This window comes from Megalopta genalis, chromosome 1 (genome assembly GCF_051020955.1).
Source record: "Megalopta genalis isolate 19385.01 chromosome 1, iyMegGena1_principal, whole genome shotgun sequence".
Lineage (NCBI taxonomy): Eukaryota > Metazoa > Arthropoda > Insecta > Hymenoptera > Halictidae > Megalopta > Megalopta genalis.
Genome location: NC_135013.1, coordinates 18530607 through 18550884, shown reverse-complemented (window position 1 = coordinate 18550884; position 20278 = coordinate 18530607). Strand labels below are relative to the sequence as shown.

At 35.5% G+C, this 20278-nt stretch overlaps 1 protein-coding gene across 2 annotated transcripts in view; it reads right to left on the bottom strand.

The window, feature by feature from the left end:
• LOC117219082 (WD repeat-containing protein 47) overlaps nucleotides 1-19635 on the bottom strand; it is a 186841-nt gene extending 167206 nt beyond the window's left edge. The window contains exon 1 of one of the 2 annotated variants that reach the window (XM_076522912.1): nucleotides 18281-19635. In XM_076522912.1, coding sequence (XP_076379027.1) covers nucleotides 18281-18345 — 65 coding nt within the window. In that variant the 5' untranslated portion in view covers nucleotides 18346-19635. The remainder of the gene's footprint in view (nucleotides 1-18280) is intronic. The other variant, XM_076522918.1, reaches the window with a different exon arrangement.
• Nucleotides 19636-20278: the final 643 nt, after the last annotated feature.

Below are 20278 nucleotides of genomic sequence, written 5' to 3'. Positions count from 1 at the left end.
AAGGCACGACAATTGTTCGTTTCAATTGTTCAGTTCAAATTTATTCCTCCTTTATTCATGTACTTCGTGCTGCGCCTGCAAGTTGTCTTGTAGTATGTCTGCTGCATATATTCTGATGGACATAGTTGAGTAATCGTATTATTGTTACTATAATTTCAAAAAGGAGATCCATTACACGTTTCACTTGTATTAAACAACATTTTTTAATCTGTGATGTTTATGAAAAGTTTCGTCCACAATGATTTTATCATAGTAATTATCGAAGTAAACGCGTACACGCAGACCTGGACAAATTTGAAATATCATTGCAAATATTTTATTATTATATAATATTTTATTTCGTAGTTACTTGCATGCATAAAATCTCTACTGAGATATTATAAAGAAATATTATTTCAAATAACACGTTATATTTTATTTTTGAATTATTTGAAGTAATTATCTGAAATAATTATAAAGTTAAATTTAATGTTTAGGGCTGGTTTACACTTTTTTGCTTGAAACAAATTTTCGTGAAGATTTCATAACATAAAATCTTGTTGATTATTATTTTGCGGTTATGAAGAGAGCATCGTATTAAAGAAAATTATTGTGAAAATGTCGTAAAATAAAATCATTTCGTTGATTATCATTTTATGGATTATTTCTTTTGGCCAATTTGAAATGAGCCGTTTATTTTGAAAGTGGCATAAGTCACTTTTTCAAAAAAATCGAGTTAATGGTAACACTAATTACAATTGAACGGTATCTTCTCATTTATAAAAAAAGAAGTGACTTATGCCACTTTCAAAATAAACGGCTCAAATACAGAAATAACGGAATGATTTATTATTTGAATTCGTTTTATCTCAAATGACTCGATATTAATTTTATTTTCAGATAACGGTAGCGAAAATAACGGTCTGAAATAAATTATTTCAAATAGCTTTAATTTTTATTTCAAATAAAATTTACCCAGGCCTGCATACAAGTAATGTAATCTGAACGACGTCGATGTAACACGAGTATAATATAAATCAATAAAACGAAAGATCGCAGTCGAGTGCCAAAAATATCGAAAAGAGAAACAGAGTGTTATATAGCGTACAAAGAGTAATGAAAACAATTACGTTACACGAACGTACCGCGGAAAGTGAACCAATTTATGGCGGACGTAATTCGTCGTTCGCCTAATTGCCGCTGTACATCGCGAACGATAGGAAAGAAGGTACAAGTGGCTTTCCAATTACGATTAAATCGTCTTCGGTTGTCTTAGCCGCTTTCACAACGACATACATACATAAGTATCGAGTTACGTCCGAACGAAACGTAATAAAAGCAGAAGGAAAGTGAGATAATATAATCGCGGTTCGAGGTTGAGAATCGAGAAAGCAATACGATAATCCGACGTAAATGAAGACACGCAAAAACGGCGAAGGAGGTTGACCGAAGTGTGCCAGGAGGTTTCATAACGTCTAGGAAATCAGATTACATTCGAGTATGAAATGTACGTGGCTCGAAAACTTATCGACTTCCTACAGAACGTCTATCCCTCCTTCGGAACCCTTGTTTCCGAGCGACCATTATGTTTTATTCATGTTTGCCATTCATGGCGGGCAGGCCGCCGAGAGATTTACTATCATCGACTTTCGTCTGGTCACGGATTTCAATTTTTTCCGCGTGTGTTTGCCGTCACTACAATGGGTCCGGAATAGAAACCAATGTCATTCATGCTTCCGATGCCTAACGTGACACGTTGAACTAATTGTTCACAGTTTTACGATTGCTGAACGCTGCTTATTAGCGTTTAGCAGCTTCTCCATGTTATGAACAGACTGCGGAAATGATGGAAACTCACATTTTCATGAATTCTTGTATACAAATCTTGAGAAGGATCAACTTTCTTACTGCAACTAAAAAAATCTTTGCGAGGGGTATCAACAATTAGACTGCGGATTTTAGGCACTTATAAGAAAAACGTGTAGCTGAGACACAAAACTGACAGTATATTATTATATATATTATTATATATAATTATTATATTATATTTTATTATTATATTATATTATTATATTATATTTTATTATTATATTATATTATTATATTATATTTTATTATTATATTATATTATTATATTTTATTATTATATTATATTATTATTATTTATAATATATAATTGACTTGAGTATATTATCCATAACTCGTTGAAATGATTAAAGACAGGAATAACAAATTTTAATTTTCCATAAAGATCCGCAGTCTACTAATAATACAATTAATTTATGTCAATATGCACACTTACTTGCATTTTAAAAACTTGCATATATCACAAATGCATAAAGATCTGCAGTTTAGTTACGATTGAAAGATCCCTACAAATTGAATACATTTCTCAAAAATTGATCTCCATTCTTTGGATAATTGTACATTTACTCAAATGTCCAATTAGTTTTGAAAAACTGATAATTAAAAGTTATAGTACCTTCTATTAATTAATATGAATACCACTAGCTCGGAAAATTGAATATTTGTTAAAATTGCGTTTTGATATGGTATACATTTGAAAAATGAAAAATATCGTATTAATTTTATTTCCTGCATCAAATAGAAAAATCAGAAATCCATTGGCAAGCATATCAGTATGTATATGAAGTAACTGTATAATATGGTGTATATATGTACAATGTATGTGTACATAACAGTGTAGAATGAAAATGTATAAGTAAGAAAATAAATATATTTTTATCCGTACATACATCCATACTAGATAATACAATGACACTCATATTAGTTAATAGGAGGACACTATTACCACTAATCGTTGGTTTCCTAAAACTAATTGGACATCTGGGTAACCTCGCTTGTAAGTGGGAAGTTTTAAGCTCGGAAACTCCGGACTTATAGAACATTACAGGAAGTTGTGGTTATTGGCAGAAGGATTAAAGTCACTTCGCTGCTACGCTATATGCAAAATGTCCAGCGATTTTGCTTGAAAAAGTAAATCGAACGTTTAGAACAAAACTTCTCTCGCGTAAGGCTTTCTTCCTAAAAGACCAAATTTTTGTGTATTTTATGGAGTATATTTGATCGAACTCCGACTGGATGATATCATTTATTAAAAAATTGTATTATCCATGCCAACCGACCATCTTTTAGCTGCTCACTCTGCGTAATTACCATAACAATAATCCAGGCTCGGCTGAAAATGTACGAAACGTAAATTCCATCCAGGAAGTAGGCGATTAACACCACTCGGATTCGTGAAATTATTTAGAGCCGCCGTAATTTCCTCCAGCATGTTTCTTTTTTTCATGTAACAGCCGTCGCAATAAACATTACGGATTTCACGTATTTTTTGTGAAAACGTGAACTTCGTTCCACGAACTCGACGTCGGAACATCCATGAGAACCCTAACGGCGCGTGCGAAGCATGGGACGTTTCTCACATGGGGTACCGGTCCCTGTGACCTTTCCTTCACCTTCACCTACACGCTGAACTTCGAGGCGAGCTTCCGCGAAGGAAACATATCGATGCGCTGTCTATGTGCGATTCTAGTATCCTCTTGCACATTCCCTTGAAAACCGCGTTCAAGGAATCCGGCGGATCGATTAACGATCAAAGCACGGAATGAGAATACTATTTCCTACATGGCACTCACACGGCCTCCTAATAATTGTCGTTTCGTTCTTAACGGATGTTCTCATCTTTCGGCCCCCATGCCGGATAGATTCCACGATCATTTTAAGATAAACTATATGGGATGATCTTGGAACTTAAGAGATTTATTTGTGTACATGTAAATTATCGTTACAGTTAAAGATACAAATATAATATAATACAAATAATACATATAATAATAATAATAAATAATAATATGTAATAATATATAATAAATAATATATAATATAATAGTAATAATATAAATAATAATATAATAATAATATAAATAATAATATAAATAATAATAATAATAATATAAATATAATAATAATAATATATATAATACAAAAATAATAACATAATACAAATAAAAATCGTTACAGATAACGTAGAAATTGTAATAATTATTCGCTGTGTAACCAGACCAATTTAACGTGTGTATATATTACTATCAATTGGCTCGCTTGCTATAATTGTCGCTGAAATTGTTCAAAATTGTACATTCGAAACAATTGTGAGTAAACAATGTATCGATATGAATAGATATATGAGATGTCATTGCAAACCAAAAGTATCAAAGTACAAGTATTCATAAAAACTTGGAAGTGTAAAACTACATTCTCGAGCTGCTGCAGTTTTCGAAGAAAAAAGACACGATGTTGCAAACAAGAACACTATATAGAATGGAAAAATATTTTTAATAATTTCTGCTCACCTGAATTTAACGACGGCTCGACCAGCATTTTTCAGCGCGCCATTTTACGTGGAACATCGCACACTTTCCTTCGCAAGAAGTAATATTTATTGTTCGCTGTTCCCATTTCGCATGAGACAACCAAGTTTGCCGGTGAAAGTACTCGACGGAATTAATAGCTAATTAATCGCGAGTAGAAGCTTCTTCGCTGATTACGAGTTTCTTGAGGAGGCTCGTGTCTTTAATCGATGCTCGCCTTAATAATGGCAAGCCAATGAGACACACACACCCACACACATAGACGAACGTTGCGACAGACAGCAATTAGGTAAATGAACCAAGACTGAATGTCAGGATAATGGGAGTTTCGAGGACTTTCGGACAGCTGCGAATTGCATACGACACGCCGAAATGCGACTGGAAATATTAATTAATCGGGCGGACGGTTCGAGAAGCATATTTCCCGCGGACCTTCGCCATGACGAAAACATTTAATCAGCAAAAATTGCGGCGAGGCCTGTTGGATAGGGAAATCAACGTGAAAAGCAAGCGAAACTTCGATAATATTAAATTATCGAGAGAGAGAGCTGAGACAACAGGGGAACACACGTCGGCAGCTTCTTAACGGAAAGTGAATTATTTAAAGTAATATGTTCTGAAGTCCTACCGCAGTGGCCCATCCTAACATTATATAAAAAAGATTAGTCGTTATTTACAGCTTATAAGTAGGTTTGTATGTGCTCGAGTACCAACCGGGTTGCTGTACGGATTCTTTTGGTTTTCATGTGCAACGCAGATTAAAAATATTACGCGACCTCCTATTTATCATAATAAAAGTATTTTTCAATATTTGCAATTTACGAATACAGCTAAAGGAATCCTTCATGAAAACTTGACTCTAATCTTTCGTTAATGAACGCTATACATATTTCAAAAACTCGTACAAACAAATGCATAAACCTGCATAAATCTGCAGTCAAGTCAACGCGTTTCAAGATAACAATAAAAACATGAGTTTCCTCCCTAAATAAATTTGAAAACTGGAAAAGACAAGCCTAGTATCGATTGCTTCTACAAATCTAATCGGATTAACCGAGACAGTATTCAAACCTTTTTTATTGACATGGATTGATGATTCTTCGGCGCTCGCTGCAAGGATAATGCACTCCGCGATCCTTTTTCTCTCTCCGAGTTCCATTAACAAGAATAAGACGGTAAAACGCGTGCGTTTTACAAAGAAAAAAAGAAAAAATTTCCAACGGGTTTAGAACTTCCTACCGTCTGATGTAATTAATTTCGTAGCCACGTTGCCGCAGGAAGCCTAACCAAAAGAAGGCCATGCATATTCGGTTTTACACGGATGCAGCCGCGCGCTGCGACGCTCCGTGGGGCAACGTTCGTTCCGGACTGTGTATTTCCTTTAATTGACCGTGTGCTCATCCCCTCCCAGTTTCGAGTCATCCAGTTGCTACCACCCCATCGTCGCGGTTGTCTTCGGCGCTCTGCTTTCGTCGGAACGCTAAAACGGCGCACGCAATAAGCCGTCTTTATCCGTTGGATATCTCGTGACAACAGATAAAAACGACGGGACGAAGAGTTTCTATTGTCTCAGACGCCGAAGAATATCCTGGTGGAGGGTATTGAACCCGGGATGCCTATTATCCATTTTTTGCTCTCGCTTCTATTCCGATCGATCGATTCCCTAGCTGGATATTTGGTATCGTATCCGACAATTCGCAATTTCGTTGGTATTCCCGGGCTTATTGCCTACTCACGTTCTCCACGATTGAAATTTCTAATTGTATCCGACCCCCTTTAATACAGTTTCATTCTACTTGTACATAAGGTAAATATTGGGTTGGCAACTAAGTAATTGCCGATTTCAGTTATAGATGTCTCTCACTCCCATTTTTATGATATCCGTAAATGTTATATTATAAAATTATTATTATTATTATTATTATGTTATTTTTTATTATCCGTGAATGTTAGCAACTGGACAAATTGAATGCAGCGGTCAAGGAAAAGCGACCAGAATTGGTCAATCGTAAAGGTGTCATTTTCCAGCAGGACGATGCTAGGCCGCATTGACTTAGATATTTATTTTCAACCAAAATACAATTTTATTCCCCAGCTATCAAAATTTAATTACTTCTCTTTTATATAATATTGCATTCTCTTGTAGCTAATATTTCTTCGTTTAATACTATTAATACTTAATTATTCCTTTTTAACCGAAATACAATTTTATTCACCTGCTACTAATATTTAATCATTCCATTTTTATGATATCCGTAAATGTTATATTATAAAATTATTATTATTATTATTATTATTATTATTATTATTATGTTATTTTTTATTATCCGTGAATGTCAGTTACCTTCGTGGTAAAACTTTTAACGATGACGACGTTGTAAAATCTCACTTAACTGAGTTTTTGGCCGAAAAGGATCAGACTTTCTACGAGCGTGGAATTTTCAAGTTGTCGGAGAGATGGCAAAAGGTCATCGAACGAAATGGAAAATACATTACAGATTAAACTTCGTTCCAAGTAAAAAGAAATTTTTTATTTCATTGAACAAATCGGCAATTACTTAGTTGCCAACCCAATAATTACGAATATTTTTGATTCACAATTTTGCGAAAATAATGCTCGCAATCGATTAAAGAAAACACAAAAGAATGGGTTGAATAAATCCAAGAAGGAAACACAATGTACTTATGCGAACAACATTGTTGATTAAACGAATGGATAAAAAACAGCTCGCGAAGATTGAAAATCTGAAAAATTTATCGATAATAAATGGCAACAGTTACGTGACCGTTCGATGCATTTGCATTCGCAATAGTTTGCTTCGTATTTATATGCATGACAAATAAATGTGTTATAATAATAATAATTAATAAATGTATTATACAACCCAATAGAAGGAAGATGCCCGACAGAATCGACAATTTATTCAGGATACTATGGCACAACGTAATAAGCATCTCATCATATGCTGGCACAATCGTATCTGCCAACGTAATAGGCATCTCATCATAACTCGTTAGTTGTTATGATTAATTTATAATAATTGGGTAAAAATTATAATAACTAACAGCTGTGATCGTTAATCATCATTCAGATTACTTTCTGCCTAACTGTGGTTCTCAAAGCTGCATCACAAGAGCGGCTAGAACGGCGAACGAGTTCAGCGAAAACTGCATTTCTTCGCAAGCATTCTGACAATGAACCGTTTTACTCATTCCTCTGTATCTCTGCATTGAATCTTGTAAGTTGTAATATTCATATTTTTTCTGGATTATGTGCATTTCATATGTATGATTTATATATATATAAAGAGAGGTCTGGTATCCCGTAGGTAAATAATAAGAATCAATAATAATTTAGAATTCCTTCGTTCAATATCGTGCATTTTTTATGGCATGTACTTTATAAACGGCAATAAAGTCTATCGATGTAATAGAAATATGCGTAGGAAACGATTTACGATAAGAAACCTTAGGCACCTTCCCAAATTACCTTACACAGAGGATCAAAGTACCGATTGCTCAAGCAGGCTCAGCACGAAGACACCAAATAAATCAGACTTATCATATCCGGCGAAAGTATGTCCGTCCATAAATTATTTCACTCGGAACTAACTCCACCGGTTCCGAGCCCCTGGAACTTCGTAGTGTGCTTAACGTCCAGTTACGATGAATTCTTGAGAGAGTTCGTGACGGCAAAGCATCTACGATTCGGCGTGAATCTAGAAGGCACTGTTCCGCCTCGATAATTAATATTTCCCTGCAGTAATGTCATTAATTTTACTAAGTTTAAAATTCATTATTTATTGATTTATTTATATTTCTTAGTCACTTCAATCGTTTTTATTAAAGACACCTTTTCGGGTGCTAAAACAATTTTGATTTCATTTATGCAGTATTTATTTTCTTTAAATGTTCACGCTTGTATTCACATTTACTTTCATAAATTGTCCAATTTCTATGTAAAAAGAAATATCTGCAGCTGGTAATGTTTAATTAATATCAAGAAATTCTTTCAAATCGACATACCTTTTCGTGCCCCGGTTTTGCGCTTCAACCCTTTGCACTCTAAGGCGCCATTGTAAATTGTTATATCGCGTTCCAATAATAATATGTGTGACTGTTGCACGAGTCGCAAAATTCAAATTCATATATGTAAAATGCGCTAGGTTATGTGACCTCTAAGTCAGGAAACTTATTTCGGATTTAGAGTTAAAATGGCTTCGACTGCAAAGGGTTAAACGTTAATTGCGATAAAGACAGTTTGGAACTAAGATATTTCTGTTTCTATTTCTTACATTTATATAAATGTGGACGCTATTTCATTGGTAATAGAACAGACCAATAAAGTAATGCTAATTTTAAATAAAGATCGAAGAATATCTAGAAAAAGAAATATTTAGAAAATTTTTAGAAATGAAGAAAATAAAATAATATAATAATAATATTATTTATTTTATTTTTATCAATAATAATAATATTTAAAATAAAAAAATATTTAGAAATATTGAGAAAAAAAATTCTTAATAAAATTATAATACAAAATTTACGAACTACTTAAAATCTCTTTCTAATATTGTTCATCTTCTAAATAATACGTTATAATTATAACGATACAATTTTAGACAGAGAAAAGGCAAGCGAATGTGTAAAAATCATAATCATTTTTTCTTAACGGTCAGACGAAATTCCTGCGGTTCTTAAACGTTTAAATATGCGGCAGGCGTCGCCCGTCAAATTCGAGTTTGGCAGAGCCTCGTAATTTCCACTTAAGGGGTTAAGGATCGAGCTACATTTAAGATAGTCGTGGCCGGCTTATCGGGTTAAATGCCACGCTGTGCGACGAATAAAACCAACATCGAGGTAACAACCGGCTCAGAGGCGAGCACTTAGAAAGAACATACAACCGCGGCGCGGCTTCCACGCATCTATAATTTTCCAGTCACAGACAAATCGCGTCGTTACGGGTTCCCATTATAATCGATAGGCGGTCGCTGGGAAATTGCGACGGAGACCGAGGAATCGCGGAGCGCGACCGTCGTGCCATTAAACGGAATCCTGGTGCGCGTAATCGTCGAGCAGGTCTTGAATCTATCAATGATTCATCGCCGCGTGGCGATGGTCACACTGGTTACGCGCGAGGATGCAGGTCGCCGCGATTCGTCTCGAGCGAGTGCGCCGTTGCTGCAACCTGCCCACCATGCAACCGGTACCGCGGCAACAAATCTAATCGAGATAATAAATCGACGCTCGGACAGATGCCCGCCGCTGGGAAGACTCCGTACAAATGGGACATCCGACGGGATGGATAAGCGAATGCTCAAATTCTATTTAAAGGCGCGTCCGACGTGCTAGCTAAGCGAAGCATTCGATTACTTTCATCCGCCGTTACTGTTTTTTAACCTTTTAGGTACGGCTGAATTCTGCGCGAGGCTATTTCTCTGGACGGCAGAGTCTGATACTGTATATACAGGGTGTCCCAAAAATGTCTCGCAATCCGAAAGTGGCGGGTTCCTCGGGCCATTTGAAGCAACTTTTTCCTTTACAAAAATTTTCTCCGAGGCACCGTTAACGAGTTATCAACGAAAAACAGTGACCAATGAGAGGCGAGCTCGGCTGGCGCGAGACGATCGAGCCAATGAGCGGAACTGGGCTTCGCGCGCTGGTTGGCTGGGCCGCCTCGCGTCAGCCGTACTCGATTCTTATTGGTCACTGTTTTTCGTTGATAACTCGTTAACGGTGCCTCGGAGAACATTTTTGTAAAGGAAGAAGTTGCTTCAAATGATCCGAGGAACCCGCCATTTCCGGATTGCGAGACATTTTTGGGACACCCTGTAGACTGTTGTAAATCGATGCGAAGACAAAAGAAGTGTGAAACGATGCATATGAAGACGATTATTTGGTTCAAACGATGAGCGAGTGAGCTACTAGAGCAAGTTACTATAGTGGCGCGTCGTCCAGAGAGATGACATCCGCGAAAGCCACTATAGTGACGTGTCGTTCTGAAAGATGAAGTCGTGCCTAAAAGGTTAAAGGCGCGTCCGACGTGCTAGCTAAGCGAAACATTCGATTACTTTCATCCACCGTTATCGTTTTGTACCTATGATACGGGTACCCACGGTTTGACGCTTCCACGATTGGCTCGACAATATCGATATAGTAGTGCTCGCTTCTTTTCCCTTGGTGTCATTTCAAAGTCCAATGTCGAGGCCATAGCGAGATTCAGGTGCGGTGGAAAGCTCTCTTCCGGATTGCGGTGAAATTCTTGTGTCTTGCTTGGTCATTGAAACTGTTTTCATTGTGCAGGAAATGGTTTTCGTTAGCGGCGTTGTTAGAAAGAGAGTAATTGGGAAGTTTATGCTTCGAGTCACAAAAAGAATGACGCGAAAGTTGCGACAAGCAAGTTGTATAAGATTTATACATAATTGGCGAAATTGCGAAATGTTAGCAGAGAACGGAAGCACTACTAATTAGTAAGTAATAATTACTAATCAGCTGATAATTGCTGGCCGTCTGTATGTACCGTCAGGAATTTTTTAAGTGAACTGGCTTTTTACAATCAAGCTTGGTGTTTTCGGGAGAGTACATATTTTTAAGAAGATCTCAGAATTTTGTCGCTAAAAATATAAATAGTTGTCGAAGATTTTATCCACGTAGAGATTTTGTTTGTAAATACCTTGTGCAGTGGCTGATTCAATTTGAAGATCTCAGAACGAGACATGTTTTAAAAAATTTATTAGAACAAAGGTTTATATATTCGGAGTTAAAATATCGGTGATCGCGAGACTGCGGTATTTTGTACACAATCAAGGTTTTCTAAATCAATCGTAAGAAATGGAGGTTGGACGAAAGTACATCTCGTTTCTCCATCCATCGTTAAGTGACTAAGTAAATGCACGAAATCGGTAGCCTGGTTATCAATGGAAAAGAGAGTTTATGTTAAGGCAATTAAAGAAAACGGGCTATCGAAAGAAAATATCTTTCATACCAGTTAAGCAGAGTTTTCTAAGCATTTTGATCACCGATTTAGATAACGTGGGTATCAGATAACCGCGATTAAAGTTTCTCGTTTTACTGGCTAAGCTTCAAGTAATCTGCAGAACGTACACTAACTTCATAGATTTAAATCGGATTAAAGCGATTTAAAGCGAAACTTTCGAGAAATATTTTCGAGATGAAACAGTGATTTTACTAGAAAATTAATTAGTTGACGAGAAACGTGGGATTACAACTTTATCCATATTTAAAAAGCGGATAAAACTACGTTGCAGATCTACTTTTCAAAACGTCAGAAAATAAGGATCAACTTTTTAGAATGCTGGAGCATCCGTCAGAATGTTCTTTATGCAATATATCGTGAAATCTAGAAAAGAGAACAATTTCTTTAATATCTTCGTTATGGTCGATCAGTTTTGAAGACGAAATTTGTACGTATTTATCGATCACATTGTGTGCAATTTCTATTGACAAGTTCGTCCTACATTATTTTAACGAATTAGCTGTTGCAATTTTTTCGAAAAGTGTGCAAATTATTGTAATTATACTGTGTATGTTTCATTTTCTTCATATTTTTGTTAAATATCATCTTCGGCGAGAATACTTGTTATAAAGAAATGGCAATATTTTGTGTTTGAGGAGTGCTTTAACTCTTAAAATTGCCATTTTTTAACTAACAAAGATACCGTATTATTAACCCTCGGTCAACGGATCATTTTCACAAGTTTGCAATCGATGATCGTTCACGACCATTCCTTAACTTTGTTCATAAGTTTTTCAAAACATAATCTTGACGATGCTTCTCGTACACTGTCTTTTTTATAATTATATTTTATAATATAATTTTTTTTTTTAATTATTATATTTAATATACTAATTCTAAAATTTTTTCTTCTTTAATATAATAATTCTAAAATAATTCTAGAATTTTCGTACACTGTCTTTTTTATAATTATATTATATTTAATATAATTATCTTTTTTTAATTATTTTATATTGAATATAATAATTATTTATATTTATTATAATTATATTAATATAATTATATTTATTATAATTATATTAATATAATTATATTTATTATAATTATATTAATATAATTATATTTATTATAATTATATTAATATAATTATATTTATTATAATTATATTTTATATGTCGTTATATTACATTATAATATACTATAATATATATAATATACTATATATATGTTTATATTACATTATAATTATATTTTATAATTATGCGACGATTTAAATACTCTGAATCAAAATGGCACAGGCATCGCAGTCTGCATTAACGTTCAATGCCGCGAAAGCATCTGCTTCGAACTTTTCGAGACTTCGACCTAAGAAATAGAACTCTTTAGAGCGCAAGATCACCCAGCAGACCGGTGACCACGAATGCGATGACTGTTCGATCGCCGTTGAGCGATTATAGTCCCAGAGCGGGTAGGTACAGTTAGCACCGCGAAAGGGTTCAGGAAATGGCAGAAACTCTCGGAAAGTCGAATCACGGCGGATCGATCGGACGGCTAGGATTCGGCTGCCGTCGAGCCGAAGTTTGCTGCTTGAGCGGCGGACCGGTAAATGAGGAAGGCAGCCTAGATCTCGCGTGAAGGATTTCGACAACGAACGAGGCCAAGTTCGTGGCCGACCTTCGTCTACGCGGGTTCCAGCTGGAATCGTGACCAAAGAGCGGGGTCGAATGTACTTTCGATCGTCGGCATCTCCGCGGCTTATCCGCGTCGCGACGGTGAAACGAGACTCGTTGAATTTCACCGACCTAAAAAAGATCCGCTTGCTTGTTTCCGTTCCGGCAGTTTCGTGAATTTCGACGATAAACCGCCGTTCATCGCGAACCGAACGATCCCGGACACGAGAACTCCGTTTCGTAGGAAACGAACATCGATCTGATCAGATTCCAGGATTTCACAGCTTGGCCTGGTACAGTTCTCACGGTTGAGATTTCAAGGTATAGGCCGTAACCTTTTTTTTTGTTTTAGAAAAACTATTCCAATAGCAACAACGCGCTGTGTGAAATGCACTGTGCTAAGTTCACCGGAAGACGTCGAAAGATGTTCGAAAGAACGTTCGAATACTGTAAAACCTCGATTATTACGAGGTGATCAAATAAACGCGAATATTCAGATAACTATCGCTTAATTAAAGCGCTAGATTAACAAAAAAAATATTATAATATTGTATATATAAAATATAAAAATAATAATATATAAAAATAAGAACATATATAAAATATATAATATATATTATATATTATAATATTTTTTTTGTTAATCTAGCGCTTTAATTAAGCTATAGTTATCTGAATATTCGCGTTTCTTTGATCAGCTCGTATAATCGAGGTTTTACAGTATTATATTATATATATATATATATATATATATATATATATATATATATATATATAATATATAATATATAATATATAATATATAATATAATAATATAATATATATAATATATATATATATATAATATTATAATCACATCAATTCAAGTTTATTAAGTGTAATATGTGACAATAAACGTAACCCATATGTACCCCGAGAGGAAACATTCGATAAAAAAATGATGAAATTTCAGATAATCGAGGATCTACGGTACGAAGATATTTGAATACGAAGTGCTGTGTTGCATGGCATTAAAGTTGCTGTAGGCCATAAATTCCGAACTTCCATGTTTCGGAGTTGATATACGGGAGACGAATATTTTCACAAGTACAGTAACCCCGGAAAAATTAATAAAGTTTTCGCAAGATTGTTTCCAAGCATTAATATAATAAATCACGATTTTATTCAGGATTGAAAGAATCGATAGAAATATATTGCGTATTCGAGACACAATTTAAAATGCGAATTTATCAAACATTTTAGTTCCAATGTAACAGCCGCTTGATACGTCGAGGTAACTACGCCTGTCTAAAAATTGTGAGCGGGAAATAAATACTGCAAGCAACGTTAACCAGATATTGCAGATTACAATATTTTTATTACACTGCGGATCTTTATGCAAAATAAATCTTGTCTGTATCAAATGCAAAAGACAGGAGCCAAGCAAAAGCGTCTTCCTATTTTCGATGATTTTAGAAGGTTGGAAACTACTTAGTGCGAGATTTCCAACAAATTTTTAAATGTTTTAAACATAACATTTATTAAAATCATTTTTAGAGCATAAGGTTTAGGGATTATATAATACAAATTAATCGAAAAAACGAAGAAGAGAATCGATTAAACGAAAAATCGTGACCAATGAGAGGCGAGATCAGCTGACGCGATATGGCCGAGCCAATGAGCGGAACTGGGCTTCATCCGCTAGTTGGCTCAGCCACTTTGCGCCATCCGAGCTGGCCTCTCATTGGTCAGTGTTTTTCGTTAATAACTCGTAAACGAAGCCGCGGTTGCATTTTCGCTAAGGAAAAAGTTACTTTAAATTACCTGAGGAATCACCCATTTCCCGAAATTACCATAATTTTGGGATACCCTATATATCGATATTATTAAATTCTTTTAATCATTCTACTATCTTAAATTCAACATAAATGCATAAAACCAATTGTATACTTATTAGTTTGAATATTGATATTATATTATTATATATTATATTATATTATTATTATATTATTATTATATTATTATTATATTATTATATTATATATTTATAATATAATATAATATTCAAATTAATAAGTATAAAACTGGTTTTATGCATTTATATTGAAATTGGGTATATATATATATATATATATATATATATATATATATATATTATATTTATATTATTAGTATGAATTGAATGAATTTACTGTAAGCGTTCGTGTAACAAAGAAAAAGCCTCTGGTGTGGCTGCAATCTCTTTTAACGAGTTCGTGGAGATAAACATCTACAGAGAAGTTTAAGACGACACGAAATTTTAGTCGATCCCGGGAATTGAACATCCACATGACTTTTCGATTACAAGGAATTCGAAGGATCGTCGCTTCGGGTGCAGTTAGAACGGAATCGGCGTCACGACGACGCAGCAACAACATAGTGAAATAATGTTCCTTACGGTGACCGTCTCTACCTGGCTAACACAGCACGGGTCTCGCGAAGCTTTTTATCCGTTCATTCCGTACACGGTGCCCGTTAGTTTTCGTGCATCTCCGTAGACATTAGCGTAATATTACGTAATTCGAGCAGCACTTTAACCCTTCGTTGAAAACGTCACGGTGCTACGATAATGCGGACGATTATTATCTCGCGACGGTGATGTTGCTAACAGCATCCTACGGTTCCGTATACGCCGTTCTATCCTTGTATCGGGTCGGTGTGAAAGTAATGCCGGTTTTTCGGCCGCAAGATAAACGGTTTTATACGGCCCACATATCTTAGATAATGCCACCGATGCCCCATTTACGGATCGCGCATATTAAGCGTCGCTTAACGGCCTAGTATTTTCGAATATCTAAATCTGTTCGGTAAATTTGATCATGCGTTTTCGGATGTCGATATCCGATAATTTGTATCTCTAATCAGTATAAAGAGCGGATCTTTTCTCGCAAATGAAAACTTGTCTATATTAATTCTATAAAACAAGTATTAAATGCAAATGTATGTTTCCTTGTATCAGATCATTAAGTATGAAATGCTTTTATAATGAAGTAATAGAGTAAAGTATGTATTTCATGCTTAATGACCTAACAGCAGTTTTAATAAATTGGAAATAATGCATTGTTCTATATTTCTTTTTTACCCACTTTTGCCATAAATGCATAAAATCCGCAGTCTACTAATCAGCAAAGTACCCAAAAGTAAATGACCTTCACAGTCTTTAGGAACGGTGTTTGTTAAATAAATTATTTCTTAGTCAAGATAAATGTAATATTTTCTGATTTAGTATTAAGAAAAATAATATAGTTTACAATTATATTCCAAATAGTATTTGACCTCGGTATTACGTTCTCTTGCAAATTGAGATTCGCGATTTGCACAAAGATATTCAGATGAAAGGTGGAAATTTCTAGATATTTACAGAATATTATTCTATTAATATTATTATATATATAGATATTCAGATGAAAGGTGGCAATTTCTAGATATTTACAGAATATTATTGTATTAATATTATTATATATATATATATATATATATATATATATATATATATATATATATATATATATATATAATAATAATAATAATAATAATATTAATACAATAATATTCTGTATTCTGTATGTAATATATAGTAATATAATATAATATAATATAATATATAGTAATATAGTAATATATATATATATATATATATATATATATATATATTACATACAGAATACAGAATATTATTGTATTAATATTATTATTATTATTATTATATATATATAATAATATTAATACAATAATATTCTGTAAATATTTAGAAATTGCCATCTTTCATCTGAATATCTATATCTATATATATTACAGATATTTGCAGAACAATAAAGCAGAATCGTAAACTGATTGAATCAAACAGTAATACCATAGTAAACCGATCTATTTCTGTATTTATCTATTCCTTTATCCATTTCCTTATTTAATCTAATCAGCAGGTTTAAGAGGGTAAACATTTATGATCAACAACAACATTTTTCTCGAACACTCTTCAAAATTTTACGATTATCGATTTTAATAGGATTGTATATATGTACAGTTCGATATAATGATCTACAATAACAGTTATCAACTCTGCTACATTTTTGTAGATAATGATGCTCAGGCTATCCCTATGCAAACTTTTCAGAATGATAATATGTTTAGCGACTGATAAACTCAGCTCAATGAAATAAGCCTATCGCTTATTTGTACTCGAGATTACACGACAATCGTCGCATCAAGGATGCGCCACGATTTGGTGAACAAAAATCACGACCTTAAAACAAAAAAGGGTTTGCCCGTTATAATATTTGCCTCTTCAAAACTAAAGTATGTCTTCAGGCGACAATTTCTCATCATGATTGAAACAGCTACTTAAGGCGATCAAATTAGGTGGTTCGGCTCCAATGTCGATTCGAAATTAACCAAATGCCAGCCGGTCCATTTAAGAGAAATTACTAGAGCGAAAGTCACAAACAGAGACAGACAACCGTTATGTGTAGTTCGATCGACCTGAATACATGCACGTAATACCTACATAACGAGGACCTACATAAACATCGATATTTCATCTAGGACTCATCCGGTCCCGGTGCCACCGCACTTATCGCGAGGATGTGTACAGAACGAAGAATAGAAAGGCGGAAACTATCTTACGAACTCTAAATCGTCAACCGGTGACCTTATTTAAAAGACAAAATTAACCCGTTAATGCAGTTCTTTTTAAAAAGGCCGGCCAAAAAAAATCAATTTTTTTTTAATGTAAAGAAACACAATTTAGAACGTTGTCTTGGCAAGAAAATTACAAAAATACAAAAATAATCAAAATTTTTATTGCAATTTTGGATTTTACTATTATTATTATTATTATTATTATTATTATTATTGTTATTATTATTATTATATTTTATTTTACATTATATTTTAGTAAAATATATATTGAAAAATGAGCGAATCAGAATCTGAATATGAATACGCTGTCGGAAAGCGGCTCACAAGGATATATTTTATACTTGAATAAGTATGTGTTACAGCTTACAATCCCATGTAAATGATAAATATCAATAAAACGATTGTTTTCTTTTTTTTGCTTCCACATTGTTATTTTCAATTCTCGATCGCATTCGAGTGTGAAAAATTATAGCAACATAAAGTACAACGCCGCTCGAATTATCTCGAGCGTGCACAGTTTGGCCAGTTTGGCGCGCTCGAGTTAACTCGAGCGTGCACGTTAAGGGGTTAAGCATCGGATCGTTTGAAGACCGAACAAATTTACCTTCCCAAGGTGTCCTTCGAAAAGTCCTCAATAACAGTGATCTCGGACGAAGCCACAACGATCATGGTAAAGCTGCACTCCCATATCTCGCGAGGTTGTCCAAGATTCTCTTGTTCGGAACCGTTGACACTCGTGCCACCAGCGATACCAACTCGCCCAACGGTAATTCAATGATCCCAACAATACCGATGCTAACCACGCAGCGTTCGATTATAACAAATCATTCGCAGATCATCACTCCCGTACCACCGAATTCACGTGCACGTTCTCCAGAGGCGACGGCCTAACGAAGCTGCCGATTAACGACGAACGGTGAGATATGCTAATGGAAGAGGATGCCCGAGGTCCGCGAGACCGTGTCCACTCAATATTCATCAGGTCCGCGACCCTAGGTCAGTAACTGGCTTCACGCGGAAACGGGTAGCGGCCGCGTCGGCATAGAAGCACGATGACGGCTCAAGGTCACACCACCTTGCCAATTGAGAAACTTTCGACCCGGACGAGTCCGCAAGTTCTTCCGGATCCTCCTCGTCACATTTCTCGGACAGCTTCGAATCGGTCGGAGGTTTCCACGAACGGAGCCGGATCCCCGAAACGATCACCGTTCGCAAGGAGCATCCTAAGTCACCGGAAGGAAACTAATTACTCTGCGCGGCAATCCCTTGAAGCGCAAACACACTCGCGGAGCTTTCTGATCAAAGGAGGCCCGCGAAATGAGCAGCGCATCGAGTCGCGTGACGCGCGGAGCCCGCGATGCACCGAGCCTGCTGTTGAAGGGGAGAAGAAGATGATACGACTGAAGGTGCTCGCCAGTGTTCAAGGCGCATTCACCTTGGCTCCACGCACCTGTGTGCATGCGTCAGCGAAACGAGCTTTCTCTCTCTCTCTTTCTCTCTCTCTCTCTCTCTCTCTCTCTCTCTCTCTCCCTCTTTTTCTCCCTCTTCCTCAACCTCTGTCTTGATGGAGAACTCGTGCGACTAGGGATTTCACGCTCGTACTCGACGAGTTCCTCCGTGGGCCACTTCCGCAGCCTTGATCTTACCTCTGGAAACGATAACGATCGTGGTCGAAGGTCGCTGATTATCGCGCGCGACCGGTTCCAGTCGGCCTGCAGCCGCACGAACGCGTGCCCGGCAAGATGAAGAAATAGGGAAATATTTCTCGTTGATGTGTCGAGTTCCTGGGATTCTAGTGTCGCTCGATTTTCTGCCTCGTCGCATTGTCCGGTTCGTCTTCTGTTAATTGACCGACTTTATCCGCTGTTAGTGGATCGTGGATCGTTAAGCAACAGAAAACTTCTCTGCCCGTACTTTCGTACGGGTTCAAAGTAATCCGACTTGAAACCAGTGAATGTAGAAACGCAGACTTTAGATAGAAATTAACAAGGAATCTGAAATTTTTAAACAGATGAATTTAAACAATTGCAGTGCGTAATCTTTTCGATCGTGAAGGGGAAGGGACGGAATAAGATTGTGCTGTTCTGGCCAAAAATGAAATGAATTGGGGAAACTGATAAATCAATATGAAGGTAAAATAAAAATTTAGTTCAAATAATCGAACAGCATTGTTATACTTTTTTCCACTGCGTTCACTGCGTTGTATTCGACCTACTCACTTTTGTCAGAAATGCATCAAATCCGGTTCAACGATTAGGTTTCCGAACAAATATTTGTGGATTTTAACTTTCTTTGTCAGCTTCAGCCAGAGATTATTGTTATAAAGATTACTATAAACTAGTTATAATAATTAGTTATAATCATTAACCTGATTACTTTTTTACCCAATTGTAATAAAATAGTTATAATAACTAACGCGTTATAATCGTTAATCATCAATCAGATTATGATTATATATATATTAGGTCTACCGGAAAGTTCTGTCCGATAGTGTCACTTCAAGTTTCAATCCATATGCACATGTTGATTTGAGACATATACGACTATCTCTCTTCATCATTGCATTTACACACATGTACTCTCCTAAATAAACTGAAACAAA